Source organism: Empidonax traillii, unplaced genomic scaffold (genome assembly GCF_003031625.1).
Source record: "Empidonax traillii isolate 1590-97213 ecotype Southwest subspecies unplaced genomic scaffold, ASM303162v1 scaffold114:size1751661, whole genome shotgun sequence".
Classification (NCBI taxonomy): Eukaryota; Metazoa; Chordata; class Aves; order Passeriformes; family Tyrannidae; genus Empidonax; species Empidonax traillii.
In genome coordinates, this window is record NW_020955307.1 from 1,458,731 (window position 1) to 1,477,081 (window position 18,351).

At 40.7% G+C, this 18,351-nt stretch overlaps 1 protein-coding gene across 6 annotated transcripts in view; it reads left to right on the forward strand.

Annotated features, from left to right (window-relative positions):
* The window catches only part of LRRC8D (leucine rich repeat containing 8 VRAC subunit D), a 53,865-nt gene that overhangs the window by 16,547 nt on the left and 18,967 nt on the right, over positions 1–18,351 (forward strand). Inside the window, exons 1-2 of one of the 6 annotated variants that reach the window (XR_003571129.1) lie at positions 8,388–8,659; positions 11,681–11,846. The exons of 2 other annotated variants lie outside the window; for them this stretch is intronic. Coding sequence is in view for 1 of the 4 variants with exons in the window: in XM_027882902.1 (XP_027738703.1) it covers positions 5,339–5,357 (19 nt within the window). In the remaining 3 variants the exon portion in view is untranslated. Of the gene's footprint in view, positions 1–5,338; positions 5,358–8,387; positions 8,660–11,680; positions 11,847–18,351 lie in introns of those variants that run through there. 3 more of the 6 variants (XM_027882902.1, XM_027882905.1, XM_027882906.1) reach the window with 3 other exon arrangements.

The following is an 18,351-nucleotide window of genomic DNA, read 5'->3' on the forward strand; positions in this document are numbered from 1 at the left end:
TGGGCTGGGGAAAAGTTGGCCTTTTCAACATCTAACAAGTTGCCTAGTAATGCTGTTTTTGCACTTGGTGGTAAAAAGGACATACTGTAAGATATTGGTGACATTATTGCCTGGCACCTCAGACAGTAATGATGGGGGGAGAGGGATTTGCAAGGGAAGAAAAATGAACAAACAGTTCTTTGTTGTTCAGTTATTTTAGAGCTGCTGTGGTTTAGCTGTAATATTGTGTTACTCTGTCCACAGCTTTTTATGGGCCTCTTTTAGAAAAAAATTAAATTTAAATAAATAATACATTTATCTAGTTTTATTTATTATTTCAAGCCCTAGAATATGCTTGCAGTTATAACATTCCACAGCCTCCAGTGACTGGATATATAAAATTCTGGCATTTGTTGCTGAGCAATGAACTCCAAACTCTTTGCTTATTTGACTTTGCATTTCATGACGTAGCTTTTGGTCAGTGTATTGTTGGAAACATGGAAAGGTCTTCTGTGCCTAATTAGAATTGTTTTAATCAATAAGGCATAAGTCTCTTTCCCATTCCATTAACTCTTATGTTCTGCAGGAGCTGGGGAAAAAAAGTGATTATTTTTTTTTTCTGCTTATAAACCAATTCTGCTACCTTTTGAAGTAAAATGTTTTCTCAGGCAGACTGCAAAACAATTTTTATGTGCATTTCAAGTAATTATGTAAGGAATTTAGTGATTGTTAACATTACTGATGTTTGAAACACTGGGCGGGGGAGTTAATAAAATTCCCTAAGAAGAAATTTTGTAAAAAATTGCAGCCCCTTCCTTCCTACCCCACCATGTGCTGTTTTGAAGTTCTGTGGTAGTTAAGGAGAGCGCTGCCCAGGTTTGGGTTTTTTTTATTTCACTCTTTCCTGTGGAGGAAGCATCATGATTTGGAGCTTTAGAAGCATAACTCAACTGCCACCCCACCATTTTCCCCCAGAGACCCCCCAGCCAGATTGCTGTTGGCACCAGAGCTGCACTCTGGGGTCCAGCTGTCCAGTTTGCAATCAAATGTGGCAACCCCACGTGCTTTTCCTTTTTGGCAGGTTGTATGTTGTGGTGACTTGCTGCCTCCTGTGGTGCTGGACTGTGATGCCAGAGTGCTGCCAAAGGTTGGGAGCAGCAGGCATTTCTGTGGCGTGGATGAGATGGAGAGGGCTGTGGAAATAAGCGTGTTAGATGGGGTTTTCTTTAGATGCAAGAAGCAATGGGCTGTGATAGAATCAGGCAATCCCCTGTCAAGACCCCACCTTTTGGTTGTTGAGTAATGGCTGCTTTTTCCCAAGTGTCTGTGCTCCCTAGTCCCTGGGCAGCAGCCGGTTGGTGGTGACTTGCAGTCAAGTCCACAGCAATGCCAGTTTTTCCTTCTCAGCTGAGGGAATGGGATGGGAAGCTGCAGGTAAGCTCTGCAGGATCTGGATGAATATTTGGGAAGACAGAGGTGGGTGGTGATGAAGCAGGGAGGTATGAGAAGAGAGAGCATGGAACATAAAGCACAACTAATCTTATAGGAGTATATTGGCCTACTTCTCTGGATTGTGCTGTCCTGGTATGTGTGTTTAGACTGAAACAATCTGTGATAACTGGCTGTTAACTTGTTAAAATAATCAGGTTGCCAAGAACTCCATTATCTTGTTAAGCTTCATTTCACATTTATTGCATATTTTTTCATCTTTAATGGAACTAATTCAAGGTATGCAAACCCTGCTGTCGTTCTACTCCCTGCAGCTTATGTAAATTTTCTTTGCATTTGGTTTTGCACCCTTGATCTGTCTCACCCAGGGTTCAGTCTGAAGGCAACAACTGGAAAACCCTTTTTTTCATGAAAAAGGTATGTCTAGGGTGTAGGAGATGGGAAAAGGAGAATTGGAGCTCTCATCCATAAATATTTACCAAATTTTATTGCAATATCCCCTTCTGTCTTTGTTAGAATAGTTGGAGCTGTACCAACCTAAAAAGCCCCCAACCTGCTTTGTTTTGACATTTAGCTAGATCCTTATGTGTAATACTCTAATGAGGGGCAGAGCTACTTCTATTTTCATTTTCTGTTGGATAGCACTTACAAACATTGGTGGTGGAACTTGGGTGATTTTTTTTTTTTGCAGCATCATTGAGTTTCTTTTGCTTCTGTGGGTTGTTCAAATAGCTGTGGGAAGATAAACACTTGAAATAGAAAAATATGATGAGGCAAGGGCTGTCAAGTATTATGCATCAGTTCTGTACTTGGCATGCTGAGGCCCTGACCTACTTGAGGCCTCTGGGTACTTCTGCAGTGTAAGTGTTTAGCAGTGATAAACTGCAATGTCTGGCAGAGGGATTCAGTGTGCAAGAAGGACACCTGAAAAAACAACCTTTAATCCTTTCCCTGAAATGAGCTGGTTTCAAGGTTTCTGTTCTTTCAGAGGGGTTGGACAGGGTGCTTCCATTCAGAGTATGCTGGTATGATATTCAGTGGTCAGCACCTTAATACTTGACAACAAAGTAATATTGACAGAGCCAAGTTACTGGACTTTTTTTTTTTTTTTGCTGTGCACATGTGCTGCATTAATTCTTTGAGTGTATATATTTTTTTCCCCTCAGAAATAATCAATATACCATGAAAAGCCCCAGTCACCAATAACATCTGTAAACAGCAAAAAAGGGCAGACAACCAGAAAGCCCCCAGATAGTCCTTAAACAATAAAAACAAAATGAGCTATAATGTGATCAAGGAGAGAGCTGCTTGTAGCCAAGGACACTTGCTAAGAGAGAAACGGGTTGTGAAAGCCCACAATTTATTTTTGATTTTTGAGTGAAAGCAAATATAGTTGTGTTCTCCAAATAAATGCTTGGAGTAGTCATGGTCCTTATTGTTCCATATGATATTAAATGGCTTATTAATATTAATAGTTTCACAGCTTGTCACAAAGCCTTAAATTTTATTCTCGGCTTTCTAGATAGTCTGATTACAGATGATGGAACTAGACAGGCTAAAGGGTCATGGCATTTTATAAAAGGTTTCTCTAAGAAAATATCTCAAGGATTTTATAGAATTGAAGGTGTCCCCAAGATAAGCTGTTGCTGATTGATCTGAGTCCAGGGATATGAGAGTTTCTTGCTTATTAAATGCACCAAACATGAATAGGTGTTTGTAGGGTTAAAAGACTGGTTGAAAAAGTTTTCTGAAGTTGGAGTGGGTTAAATGGTGTTACTGATGTTTCTTGACACCTTTTCTGCAATGTCGTCTACCATATTAACAGCATATTTAGGGGAAGGGCTCGTTTTCATTCTATACAACCAGAGGGCACATAAGGAGTGTGCGTCTTGTTTTCAAAGCAGTCATAGGCCAGTCCTCAGGAGCTGACTCACTGCTGTTTTGTAAGCAGGGTTTGCCTTCCTTTCATGTGGTTCTGCATTTTTCCATTCCATAGTGCGTGGTAATTTAGATCTTAAGTATGCTGCTGTCTAAAAGCCTGCTTCTTAGAGTAGTACCTTATCCCCATATGTGGGGTCTACACGGCCTAATTTGATACTAACAAAAATAATTTTTGGTTGTTTGATTTATTTCCAGGTGGATCTTCATCAAATTTTGTTACAAAGGCACTTTCCCTGCAGCCAATGTGTTCATTAATGAGCATGTATTAATGATTTTGGGTGTATTGTATTTACTCTGTTAGTTATTGTTACACTATCTCACTTGTGGGAGCCCCCGGTGGTCCAGGGGAAAATACACTGCACTGTCACTGCAGAGACCCGGGTTCGATTCCCGGTCGGGGCCCCTCCCCGGGCAGATGGAGCTCGTTAGCCCTTAAGGCAATCCATCTACGTCCTGAGGACCTCGCTGCCACCGTCCAAGCGTGCTTGGCCCCGGCAGATGAACCTCAGGATTANGTCCTTGTCTGTACCTGATTTGTTTTCAGAGAGAGGTGAAACACTTCCAACAACTGAGAAACCACAGAAGAGATTGGGCTGGGGAAAAGTTGGCCTTTTCAACATCTAACAAGTTGCCTAGTAATGCTGTTTTTGCACTTGGTGGTAAAAAGGACATACTGTAAGATATTGGTGACATTATTGCCTGGCACCTCAGACAGTAATGATGGGGGGAGAGGGATTTGCAAGGGAAGAAAAATGAACAAACAGTTCTTTGTTGTTCAATTATTTTAGAGCTGCTGTGGTTTAGCTGTAATATTGTGTTACTCTGTCCACAGCTTTTTATGGGCCTCTTTTAGAAAAAAATTAAATTTAAATAAATAATACATTTATCTAGTTTTATTTATTATTTCAAGCCCTAGAATATGCTTGCAGTTATAACATTCCACTGCCTCCAGTGACTGGGTATATAAAATTCTGGCATTTGTTGCTGAGCAATGAACTCCAAACTCTTTGCTTATTTGACTTTGCATTTCATGATGTAGCTTTTGGTCAGTGTATTGTTGGAAACATGGAAAGGTCTTCTGTGCCTAATTAGAATTGTTTTAATCAATAAGGCATAAGTCTCTTTCCCATTCCATTAACTCTTATGTTCTGCAGGAGCTGGGGAAAAAAAGTGATTTTTTTTTTTTCTGCTTATAAACCAATTCTGCTACCTTTTGAAGTAAAATGTTTTCTCAGGCAGACTGCAAAACAATTTTTATGTGCAGTTCAAGTAATTATGTAAGGAATTTAGTGATTGTTAACATTACTGATGTTTGAAACACTGGGCGGGGGAGTTAATAAAATTCCCTAAGAAGAAATTTTGTAAAAAATTGCAGCCCCTTCCTTCCTACCCCACCATGTGCTGTTTTGAAGTTCTGTGGTAGTTAACGAGAGCGCTGCCCAGGTTTGGGTTTTTTTTATTTCACTCTTTCCTGTGGAGGAAGCATCATGATTTGGGGCTTTAGAAGCATAACTCAACTGCCACCCCACCATTTTCCCCCAGAGACCCCCCAGCCAGATTGCTGTTGGCACCAGAGCTGCACTCTGGGGTCCAGCTGTCCAGTTTGCAATCAGATGTGGCAACCCCACGTGCTTTTCCTTTTTGGCAGGTTGTATGTTGTGGTGACTTGCTGCCTCCTGTGATGCTGGACTGTGATGCCAAAGTGCTGCCAAAGGTTGGGAGCAGCAGGCATTTCTGTGGCGTGGATGAGATGGAGAGGGCTGTTAGGATGGGGTTTCCTTTAGATGCAAGAAGCAATGGGCTGTGATAGAATCAGGCAATCCCCTGTCAAGACCCCACCTTTTGGTTGATGAGTAATGGCTGCTTTTTCCCAAGTGTCTGTGCTCCCTAGTCCCTGGACAGCAACTGATTGGTGGTGACTTGCAGTCAAGTCCACAGCAATGCCAGTTTTTCCTTCTCAGCTGAGGGAATGGGATGGGAAGCTGCAGGTAAGCTCTGCAGGATCTGGATGAATATTTGGGAAGACAGAGGTGGGCGGTGATGAAGCAGGGAGGTATGAGAAGAGAGAGCATGGAACATAAAGCACAACTAATCTTATAGGAGTATATTGGCCTACTTCTCTGGATTGTGCTGTCCTGGTATGTGTGTTTAGACTGAAACAATCTGTGATAACTGGCTGTTAACTTGTTAAAATAATCAGGTTGCCAAGAACTCCATTATCTTGTTAAGCTTCATTTCACATTTATTGCATATTTTTTCATCTTTAATGGAACTAATTCAAGGTATGCAAACCCTGCTGTCGTTCTGCTCCCTGCAGCTTATGTAAATTTTCTTTGCATTTGGTTTTGCACCCTTGATCTGTCTCACCCAGGGTTCAGTCTGAAGGCAACAACTGGAAAACTCTTTTTTTCATGAAAAAGGTATGTCTAGGGTGTAGGAGATGGGAAAAGGAGAATTGGAACTCTCATCCATAAATATTTACCAAATTTTATTGCAATATCCCCTTCTGTCTTTGTTAGAATAGTTGGAGCTGTACCAACCTAAAAAGCCCCCAACCTGCTTTGTTTTGACATTTAGCTAGATCCTTACGTGTAATACTCTAATGAGGGGCAGAGCTACTTCTATTTTCATTTTCTGTTGGATAGCACTTACAAACATTGGTGGTGGAACTTGGGTGATTTTTTTTTTTTTTGCAGCATCATTGAGTTTCTTTTGCTTCTGTGGGTTGTTCAAATAGCTGTGGGAAGATAAACACTTGAAATAGAAAAATATGATGAGGCAAGGGCTGTCAAGTATTATGCATCAGTTCTGTACTTGGCATGCTGAGGCCCTGACCTACTTGAGGCCTCTGGGTACTTCTGCAGTGTAAGTGTTTAGCAGTGATAAACTGCAATGTCTGGCAGAGGGATTCAGTGTGCAAGAAGGACACCTGAAAAAACAACCTTTAATCCTTTCCCTGAAATGAGCTGGTTTCAAGGTTTCTGTTCTTTCAGAGGGGTTGGACAGGGTGCTTCCATTCAGAATATGCTGGTATGATATTCAGTGGTCAGCACCTTAATACTTGACAACAAAGTAATATTGACAGAGCCAAGTTACTGGCCTTTTTTTTTTTTTTTGCTGTGCACATGTGCTGCATTAATTCTTTGAGTGTATATATTTTTTTTCCCTCAGAAATAATCAATATACCATGAAAAGCCCCAGTCACCAATAACATCTGTAAACAGCAAAAAAGGGCAGACAACCAGAAAGCCCCCAGATAGTCCTTAAACAATAAAAACAAAATGAGCTATAAGGAGAGAGCTACTTGTAGCCAAGGACACTTGCTAAGAGAGAAACGGGTTGTGAAAGCCCACAATTTATCTTTGATTTTTGAGTGAAAGCAAATATAGTTGTGTTCTCCAAATAAATGCTTGGAGTAGTCATGGTCCTTATTGTTCCATATGATATTAAATGGCTTATTAATATTAATAGTTTCACAGCTTGTCACAAAGCCTTAAATTTTATTCTCGGCTTTCTAGATAGTCTGATTACAGATGATGGAACTAGACAGGCTAAAGGGTCATGGCATTTTATAAAAGGTTTCTCTAAGAAAATATCTCAAGGATTTTATAGAATTGAAGGTGTCCCCAAGATAAGCTGTTGCTGATTGATCTGAGGCCAGGGATATGAGAGTTTCTTGCTTATTAAATGCACCAAACATGAATAGGTGTTTGTAGGGTTAAAAGACTGGTTGAAAAAGTTTTCTGAAGTTGGAGTGGGTTAAATGGTGTTACTGATGTTTCTTGACACCTTTTCTGCAATGTTGTCTACCATATTAACAGCATATTTAGGGGAAGGGCTCGTTTTCATTCTATACAACCAGAGGGCACATAAGGAGTGTGCGTCTTGTTTTCAAAGCAGTCATAGGCCAGTCCTCAGGAGCTGACTCACTGCTGTTTTGTAAGCAGGGTTTGCCTTCCTTTCATGTGGTTCTGCATTTTTCCATTCCATAGTGCGTGGTAATTTAGATCTTAAGTATGCTGCTGTCTAAAAGCCTGCTTCTTAGAGTAGTACCTTATCCCCATATGTGGGGTCTACGCGGCCTAATTTGATACTAACAAAAATAATTTTTGGTTGTTTGATTTATTTCCAGGTGGATCTTCATCAAATTTTGTTACAAAGGCACTTTCCCTGCAGCCAATGTGTTCATTAATGAGCATGTATTAATGATTTTGGGTGTATTGTATTTACTCTGTTAGTTATTGTTACACTATCTCACTTGTATGGGCTCATTTTCAAGTTTTCCTCCACAGTATTTAAGACTTTGCCGTGTTTCAGATGGTCTTGTTGTGTTTGTATTTTAACTGAGCTTTGCTATTGGGATGTTATGGTAGGGTGGGACTGGTAAAAATGAGCCTTTGGAAAGAATCAAAGGGAAGACCATGGCTCTGGTCTTCCAATTTGAGCATTCAAGTTACAATTTTTAACGTGGAACACACCTTGAGAATAGCACTGGATTCCATTATTGACTTCTAAAACCTCTAAAATTATTTCTCACACCTTAGTAACAGTGTATGCACGGCAGGTCAGTTATATTCCTATGATTGATAGTAATTTTCTATTACTTCCTTTAACTTGGCTCAATGAAATTTTTTTTTTAAATATTGGCATCTTATGAGGAAGTAAGGTGCCAGAAATCTTCAAGGCTGTCAACGTTTTTATTTTTTAGCGAAAAGTTTTTCTGAGAATAACAGTGCACCAGTGTTTCCAAAAGGTCAACTTACCTCTGTGATTTTTTTTTTTTTTTAGTAGCTTTGCTAGGTAAAAGCTGAAAGATCAGATTGTTTTAATTGATGTTTTTGCAAAACTTGTGTGGCTGGAAAACTGACAGCAGTCATGTGAATTTCACGTTACTTCTGCATGATTAAGATCAACAGCAGCACTGTGGATTGCCACTAGAAATATTTCCAGCCAAACTATACAAGGGAGACTAGGGGAGATGACCCAGCAGAGGCTTCTTTTTCCTCCTTCTCCTGTTCCATGGTAGCTCGAAGGCTGAACATGTGAAGGGGAAAGATGCAAACCGTTCTTATGGAAAAAGGGTGGAGTGATACCAGTTTTTCTGATAGTAGCCAGGAGGCTGTGTAGAGGAGAGAAACGTAGGAAGCTTTTCAGTTTCCTGGGTGGAGTTTCACATTTGACATTGGTAAGTGGGAGCCTGATAGGAAGGCAGCACCTTCCCTGTGAGCTGCTGGACTTCAGCCTGGGTGTTCCTGCAGGAAACTCCACCCTCTCCTTCTATCTCTGTCTGGTACGTTTTCTAAGCCTTGATGTCGTCTTGTTACTGCTGGCAAAAAGCTACATGTGTGGGAGATATGCAAATATGTTGCAATGTTCTGATATAATTTTAGCACAGGAAAAGAGCAAGCTCTGTACATAGGTATCGCCAACTGAGCTCAGTCTTGCAGCTCAGTTTATTTAGTAGAGCTTTTAAACTTTGAAAAGAGATTTTCGTGGATGTGGGGTGTAGAAGCAAGTTCACAATTTTGTAAGCTTAAAAGAAATTCCTATCAAGCCATGATTCTGTAAACCTAAATTCCTTTGCAGACAGTAGGAACTATCTGAATGAGCGTAAAAGAATTGTATTGTTAACGGCATGATTATTGAGCATTTCTGATGATGTGAATTCTTTATTGCTTACAGCATATATTGTCACCGGAAGAATACTGACTTTGTAATGAATAACTGAGAGGGACTTTAACTTCTCATGTTCCTCTCTATGTAAAATTCTACATACTGTTTTGCCTTTTCTCTCCTTTTTTTTTTTCTTTATGTATGTGTGTGATTTTTCTTTCCAAGTTTAATGAAAACTTGGTCTTTTTGTGGGAGAGAAGAATGAATCTACAAAAATCCTTTCTCATATGCAGGGTTAAGTATTGCACTCAGGAGGGTAATGTTCCAGTGGAATTTCAGTCTTCCCATAACAATTTAGACTTTGGTAAAGCAAGTGGATGAGTCATTGCAGGGATTTGATGGCTGAAAAGATTGATTAATAATTAATTTAAAAACAAGATGCCCTTTCCTCTCTGTCCTAGCTTTCAGCCATTCAAAAGATCATCAGATTCCCACATGTAGTTTAACATTTGAGTACTATGGACATGTTTGTTTTGATGTCTTTCCCTGAACTGCAAATGTTGTTTTTTCTTTGCTTTCTCTTACAGATTGTTTATAGAGATATAAATGTCAAATTAGGTTCGAGTGTTTTGGTGAGGTTACAGCACTTTGAAGAAGCCAAATGTTCCCATTATATTGATGTCTTAGGGTTATACTTGCTTCATAACCTTTTTGAGGTGCACTGGTATACCAGGTGCTTCGTGGATAATGGTATTCCTGATTTTCAGTGTTCCTGTGCTCTTGCATAAAGGTTTGTTTGCTTTTCTTCAATAGGCGTTTGCCAGTCAAGGACTTGTATTTCTACAGGTTTGCATTTGAGCTGGTTGTCCATGGGGAAGCCCTAGGTCCGGGGTGCTTTTCTGCCTTTATGCTGGGACAGTGGTGAAAGTGAAGAATGCTGCAGACTGCAGTGTGACCTTGAAGGGATGACTGCAACTGGGCCCCTTGAATCCAGTTTAATTAGCTTAGATGTTCTCTATTTGAGGGGTGCAGTTTCAACTGCAGTAGGTCAGAGATGCAGGGTCAATCAAAACCAATTCAGGAAAGGCACAGAAGATTCAGCAACCTTTTGAAATCCTTTAGGACGTAAATTGATACAGGCTGAGTGCTCCTGGCCAAGGCAGATCTTTGAGACGAGGTAGATCTTGCCATTCTGATCCTAGAAGAGGTAATAAAGTGGGTTTGTCTTTTTTGTTAATTAAAAGCAGCTGTGTGCAGTCCTGGGCATTTTTGGTACTGAATCTCGAATGTTTAGTGTATGGTGAACATGCATCAAGGCATTTGTTTTTTGACAGTGTACAAAAAGCCACTCTCCAACTTTACTTTCATTTTTATTTATTTGTAAGCCTGAAAGGTGAATGAAAATGTGTAATAGTTTTAACTTGAACTGTCACTATCATTCATAATTGAAACCTGAAATGAAAAACATTTTCAGTGCAGTGGTCATGCCCTTAATCATTAAATCCTGAACTATGGCTCAGCTATAGCTTCTGATCAGGCTTCTCTAGAATGGAGAAGGCTGCCAGATACCTGGCACTGAGATGTAGCTACAGCCTTCTGGTGTTGGTGTTTGTGACATTGCATTTTGTAAGATATGTAGGGTGCTGCAGCTGCTGAGCCTTGCACTCTTCAAGGCTTGAGTCTGTGAAGATTAGTCTAAATTTTCCACCTTGCAGATAGTGATACACTTTGACCTCCTTTAACTGTGAACTTTAATTTGCTGTAGTCAAAAGTTAAGATTTAGTTGCACTGCATTATGAATTTATTGTGTGGTGCAGGAGTTGCTATGTGTAGGGTTTTTGGGCTTTGCAAGAATAGCATTGGAGTTACACTCCAGTTGGTTTTGCAAAAAGAGATTGTTTGACCTTTTTAATAAACCCACCATTTGCCTGGGCACAAAATATGGAAGGAGAAGGCCTTTTTTAAATTTAATTTGTGTTAAAAGGACTGAAAATGCAAGATGTAGAGATGATGAGATTTTGGCTGGAGGGAAGGATATGCAATTTTATTTATAAAACTAGACCTCCTTGAGTGCATGTTTTACTCCAGTAAAACCTCCTTTGGTAAACGTCGTGTGCAGGAGTGAGTGGGTGTTCACCTGTTGGGTTGTAGAGAGAGGAGGATAGGAAAGCAGTTTGCTCTTGGAGGGTGCTAGGAAGAAGTGGATGATTTCACAGCTTGAAGTAGGTAAACTTGCTCTGGTGTCAGTATGGGCAGTGAAATTTGACAAGAAGTGGGAGAGGAGAAGAGTATGTGTGACTAGGGTGATACTTTGTGTTGTGGAAGGAAGAAGCAAGGTCTGGAGTTCGTAGTTAACCAGTTTTCAATGTGTGAAATAAGCCAAAGGAAGCTAGTGGGTGTTGGGACATGACTGATTTGCGCCAGTTTGCAGAGTAGGTGTGGACAGAAGGACAGCAAGAAGTCACCAGGTTTTGTTTCAGCCGAAGAGGCAAAAAGCTGTGCAAATGCAGTGGTCACCCAACGTACCATGGCCTGCTCTGGATCCTGATCTTGGAGCCTGGCAATGCAGCTGTCTTCAGTTCACAACTCCAGAGCTGCTTTGCTTTGGATTCCTGCCATTGGAAACCTTCTAATGCAGATAAGTCCCTAAAGAGAACTAGTTGCAGTTACATTTGCTTTTCCTGTGGGATCACTGCAGAACCCCCGGAAAGATGAGATAGGCGCCAGAGATGGCCTGTGTTTCCTTCAGACCACAGCGGACTTGCCTGAGGAGAGAGATTTGCCAGTTGAGCAATGGTGCTGTAAGAGACAGAGCGAATGAATCTGGCTGTTGAAACTTGCCCCAGGGCAGCTCGCCTGAGTCTCTTGGTCCAGAGCTTGTAAAGCTAGAGTTAACATACACAAAATATGTATTTAAGAAAGCTTTTTGCATTTAACTTTGGCAACTTTTGTAACAGTGTATCTCCTGCTAAGTACATCACTGTTGAATAGGTGAGAAGTGAGCTTGTTTGGAGTTTTTTTCTTAAGCTGAAATGGAAATAGTCCCAATGGGCTTTGAGGCTTGGCCACAAGAACATTACTTATCATGTGGTGTCACATCAACTGAAATCCTCAGACAGTAAGCCTGCTGGATTTCCTGACACTTGCCTTTCTCCTAGTCTGTCACAATTCTTCTGTCATTCAGGCTGACTTTTCATGTGTGTTTGGATTATGGGGGTAACAAAGCCTGTGAAACATGACTATCCTTGAAAAATAAGTCTGTAATAATTCTCTCAGCTTTTCTAATGGGACAATTTTTCACATGTACATTTGCATTAATAGCAGTTGGCTTCTAGTTAATAAATACAGTGCCCTGTGAAATTAATGGATTATTAGGATTGGATGTGTTCCTATGGTGCCCTTAGTGCTGCAGCTTTCACTAACTAGCTGTGCCTTTGCTTGTGTGCACAGCAGAGTTGTTTACATATTAGGAATATGCTGGAGGCAAGGAGAAAGGAACAGCTTTAATGTGATGCAGCTTAGATGCTCTGTAGGGGAGGCCTTAGAATTGTTCATAACAGGATCAAATGTCAATCAATGTTTCAAGAAGAATAAAGTTGCTGTTTATGAGAAAATCGAAGAATAGTATATTACATATTTTCCAGCCATCTATTTTTGATCCTGTCTAGGAAAATGTCCCTCTCCTGTGGTTCTTTCGAACCCTGTAGGGTATCAGTGGTGCCTAGGAGAAGCACCTATCTGGACCTCTCAAGCCACTTCTCTGCCCTGCCTTTGGTAAGGAAACAAGTAATGTGCCAGCCAGCTTCTTTCAGCTCTTCCATGAAGAGCCTGGTGATTGTGTTGCTGAGGGTGCTGCCGGAACATTGTGGCTACTATTAAATTTTTTTACAGCACATCTGGAGATTTATAGGCTCTTTAGAGTAAGAAAACAGTTACTCTGACATCAAGCCATGAACATAAGAAAATGGCTTCTCCCTCATTGCAAGGGAGGCTAGAGAGGACTGGAGAAGAAAACAGCTGAAAACCTCTTCCTCCTCCCTCCAGAGCTATTTTTTGTCAGTGACTGAGAATGGTGGGATGAGCAAAGCTGATCTATATCTGCAGCAGGCTGTGGCGCTGATCTGAAAATGTATCCCCAGGAAAAAACAATGAGAGCCTAGCTGTGGGGGAGGGAGCCTCTGAAATCAAGGCACTTCTCTGCTGGATTTGAACCTGCAATTTTGTGTTCCAAACTGCTTTGCATTGTATTCAGGTGATGCTTGAAATCTTTCAACAAGGGGCTGGTTTGTGTTAGATTGTGCCCCATGTGTCAGCTGTCAGGGCAACAAGCTGAGGTTTGGGAAAGAGCGGCTGGGGGGGCTGCAGCTTGTGGAGAAAGGGGAGGGAAGGAATGGAGAGGAGTCATGGATAATTGTGTCAGAATAAGAGGCTTTTCAAACTAAGGCTAGGTGCCTGCTAGAAATGCTTCTCTAAAACAAACCTGGCAAATACAGAGTCAGAAATTCATTTACCAGAATTCAAGCTCTTCTGATTGTGTGGCTTCTTGCATTCTTCTTAGAATGATTTGGTGTTGAACCAGCATCCTGATGTGTTGTGTTGTCTGGGCCTGTCTCTCAGGGGAGATATTTTGGACAATTACTCCCAAGTAAATTCTGTGTGTGGTTCTGGAGTTAAGGGCTTGTCTTCACATGCCATTAAGAAATTATTCAAGTCAGCCAAAGGTGTGAATTTGAAGTGAATAGCTTCAACTGCCCTACATCTTTGAAGCAGAATAATTGAGAATCACTCTGATTCTGGAAAGGAGCATTTGAAGAGGTTCTCAAGCAGTTTGATCAATCAGTTTTTTAATTTGCATGGTTTTTGTCTTAAGTAATCCGACGTGCCTTATGCAGACAAAGCCTCAAAGTGGATTATGTTATATGGGAAGGCTCTTCTTAAGGATTTGCAAGGGTTTATGTGGATGCAGATGTATTACTAGTCAGGAATAGCACTTGTATTTTAAAATCACTCTGTACTTTCATCTGAATTAAAATTCAAGTAACTCCTTCAGACTCTGCTAACCTTAAGCAGAAATTATGAGAGGATGTGAACTGACTTCAGTCTTTGCAGTAGACCTTTGAAATGCTTCTAATGGCATCTTAAAGCTGTCATTAACTGTGTGATGACTGAAAGTTTCAGTAGAAACTTCTGGTTCACATATTTAATCTTTTATAGTGAGTGGAATGCACTTCTTAAGTGGGTAAAGCTGCTGACTGATTCTGAGATTTTCTAAGCTCATGGGAGGAGGATAAAGGAAGTTAGAGGAATACAAACCCTCCCAGCAAATTGTGGACTTCCACCCCAAACTGAAATTCTTCCCACCCCATACAAAATTTTTTTTTAGATACATGTATGTGGCAGGGAATTTTAGCGAAATCTGGGTAGTAGAAAAAGGCTGAATGTTTTGTTATCTGATGCTTTTGGCAACCTGCATAGTTACATTTACGTTAAACTTGAGAGGAGGGGACAGAGGAATCCAGCACGGGCAGTGTGCACTTCAGGCTGAACTGTCCGTGCAGGCTGTCGGTTTTGAATATTTGCTGCATAATACAGGGAGAATTTGTTGAAGAAAGTATGGGCAGAGCTCTCTATTTTGCTTTTTAAAGGACTGTTACACTGTTTTGATGACTGAACCACTGTAGGTGTTTTTCCTTAGTAATTTTCAGTCGTGCAAAATAAGTTACAGTGGCTGATGTACAGCCAGAACCCAGGTTGTTTCCTTTTCAGCTACTGAATTTAGACTTATGAAACATCATAAGGAATTTCTACTTTACCTAAATGCATGCAAGTATGTACTTCAGCAGCCATGTGGGATTATGTGGAAAAGTCCATCATGTGTGTTGAGCTGCAAATTCCATCTGCAGGCTATGCTGCTAGTGTGCTTCTAGAACAGGTAACAGATCACTGTGTATGAAGTTAGCATATTGTTTAAATAAAGTTGTGAAAATGGAAGGTTCCTAGTATTTTTCTTACTGTTCAGGCAATTACAAAACCAAATGCTGTGGTCTTCTTGCTGCATACTTTGATTTACTGCCCTGTGAAAGACTTGGTCCTGGAGGCGAAGGACTGATTCAATACTAAAGTTTAATTGGCTGCATGTGCAAATCCAGGTAGAGCATAGATGCTTTCATCTTGGGCAGATAAGGGATGTTTTATCTATACTCCGAGTGCATGTGCCTTGCACTGCCTTTCTTTGCCAAGGAACAGTGCAGTTTCTGTGTCAGTGTCCCACTGGGATCCGACTGAGGTCGGTTCATTTTACCTTGTTCCTCAGACAAACAGCAGATGGCTTGAAGTATGCAGAAGCAGTTAACATGAGTGAGGGTCAGGCTGATGCGGAGGAGCCTGAATGTGTATGTTGTCCAGTCTGGTTGACTTACCAAGTTGGTTACTTGATACATACCTTACCTTTACAGTCAAAGGAATAGGAGAAATTAATATAGATCTTTTTTAAAATACTTTCTTTAGGATGACTGAAATGGCTGATCAGCAAACCTACAGGTTTGTTTCCCTCTATGCACTCTGTTTAGTTTTATTGATTCCAAAGTGCTGAACATCCTGTTGGCATCATGGGAGGGTGTTCATTGCCTTGGAAATTCAGCCCATTGCAGGTCAGTTATTGTTTCAGCTCTTCAGCTGAGAAAGCTTCTGTGGACTTTGGTATCACACAGCTGGAAGTTGGTGGTTGCCATGGGACCATCGAGTGTGACCCAGTTATGTAAAGGATAGGCAAACAGAGAACAGCCCCAAAGAAATTATACTTAATGCTTCAAAAGAGCATCTTTGTCATCACAGAGAACTCGATGTTATTGTAGGGAAAAAAATGTGAATGGACAAGAGAGATCTCTGTAAGAAGATAGTAAATATTCCAAAAGATGAAATTCTGGTTTAAAGAAAAAAAATATCTACACTAACAGCCCTCTGGCTTCAGGACACATCTAGAAATTTCAGAGTAAGAACAGTAATTAAGGGGACAATGGATACATGAGAATTAATGCAAGTTAGAAGTTAGGAAGTAAGTTAGAGAATTAACTGCATGTTTTATAGAGCTGAAGTATGTTAGAAATAGTTCCAATTACTAGACAGAAATAATAAATGTAGCTTGTTCAAGAAAAGTAGAAATATTTGTTAATATTGTTCTGTATTTGGGAAGGTGTAGAATGTGATGCCATCAACGCCATTCCAGCAGAGAATTAAATCTATCTTAATGACTAAAAATTCCTTCTAGTGATGCACATAAGTAAATCCAGCAGTGCTGTGACTTGATTGTTTTAAGGACCTTGCTGAAAACTCTGTAGGCCTGCAAACAATTTCTAATAACTGTTGGTATTGATGTTCTTAAAATTAACTGTGTCAGAGTAAACAAGGGAAGGGTGGATGTTTGACTTAATCATATTCCAGCTAGCTTGACTCTAATAATCATCAAAATATTGGAAAAGTTAAAGCAAGCAGGACAGCAGGAGATAGTAAAGCTGTGTCTACAAAAGTCATCGGGTGCAAGGGCAGGGAGACAGTCCAACCCCTGCAGTCCTCTGCTACTCCCCAGCTCCTCCCCAGCCCTGTCTGTTGTTCGCTTTCTCAGCAACAGCAGAGGCAGTCAGTTAGGACTGCCATGCCCCTTTGGAACTCCTGTCCTGACACGTTACTGCTATGTGATATTGCAAAAGTAAGCGAACTAAGAACTGACTAACTGATGTTTAAAAGTTAAGTCATTTGTGGTGAATCATTATCAAATGGGAATGCTTCTGGAAATCTTGTTTTAAGGATCGAGGTGAGGCCAGATTCCATTGAACCTTTTCATCCGGTACCTGGAGACCAGGTCAGGATCTGTACTGATACAATTGGCAGGCCATATCATACTAAGCAGCGTGGTAAATGAGGACAAGGCAGCTTGCACGGAGTAATTTGGGCAGCCTCGTAAGCTATTATCAATCAAAATGCATTTTAATATAATCTGCAATATCATGGGGCCTGCAGAGGTGTTTTACTTCAATTTATAGACAAACTAGGAGTTTGAGGAGAAGACCCCTTGGGGGTACAGTGAGTAAACAAGTGGATGTCACTGCCCTCTTGCAGGGCAGCAGAGAGGTATAACTTTGGGTGTAGGAGAGACAATGGGCAAACAAAGGTGAATCGTGTGATTCTGGGGTCATGGGCAGCCTGTTGAAAATGGGAGTGAGTTCAGATAAGAGTCAGAGGAGATACTTGAAAGCTGATCGGTGTTCTGGTACCACAAGGAGAGCTTGAAAAGCTCCTTCTGATGGTGGATCTCTTGTTTCTTGATAGATAAAAATGGAGTGAGTTGATAATTGGTGGAGAGCACCTTCTGAGGGAAAGAATGCTGAAGGCTAAAACGTGCACAGAAACAGGCATGACACAGAAGTGATGGCTGTGAACTGCAGTCAGGTAGTTGGAAATAAGACGTGCATTTGTAATGAAATTCCATTTCAAAAGCAATGGAAGAAACGAGTTCACAAGTGGTGGTCAGGAGTTTCCTAACCGTGCATACGGTTCCTCATGGACTCAACCTGGGAAACATGCGTGCATTTCCACTCTGTTTGTGCTAGGAAGCAATACCTCTTTGCAGTGCAGATTAGCTTCTGTGTAATGCTGTCTCAACTCTGCTCTCCCTTTTCTGGAACTGATCTTTCTTGCATATAACCAGTTTTGGAATCCTTGTGCTGCTCTTCTCTTGCAAAGTAGCAGCTCAGATCTTTCTGTTCTTCCTGTAGATGCATCTAAAGAAGTGTCAATGAAAAGTAGGATGGAATGGAGCAAGTGCAGCAGGAGGCTCACAAGCAATGAGTTTATAAGCAATATTTTTGAGTGTTTTTTTAAGTGGTTTTTTTTCTGTGTTTTAGTGGTGGACACTTAATCTCTTGCTGCTGCACAGTACCATTATGGGTAAGAATTGAGAGGATTCTAGGAAGGATTAGACACCCAGTAAATAAAATTATTTAGTTTCATATAAATCTATACAATCTCTTGTTCCAGGCTTATAAAACACTTTGTAACAATGAGGTCTAATGTGGTGGGCAGGTTATTCTATAACTGTTTACTAGGAAACTTCTTTTGCTTCATCTCTTTCTAGCTACTTGCAACAACAGGAACTGGTGATTCAGAGTTCTGTTTCTAAATTTAATATGAGAAGGAGCATCGTTCGGGCTGAAGGAACACTGAGGGTGTGTGTATGAAGGGGAGGTGGTGATAAAGGGAGGACGCACCCTGCATGCAGAAATGTGTCATTGTGCCTCTGATTGCAGGGCATACACTCTGATCTATGAACAGAATATACAGGGATCAGAGTAACAAACTGGTTTTGAGCATTCA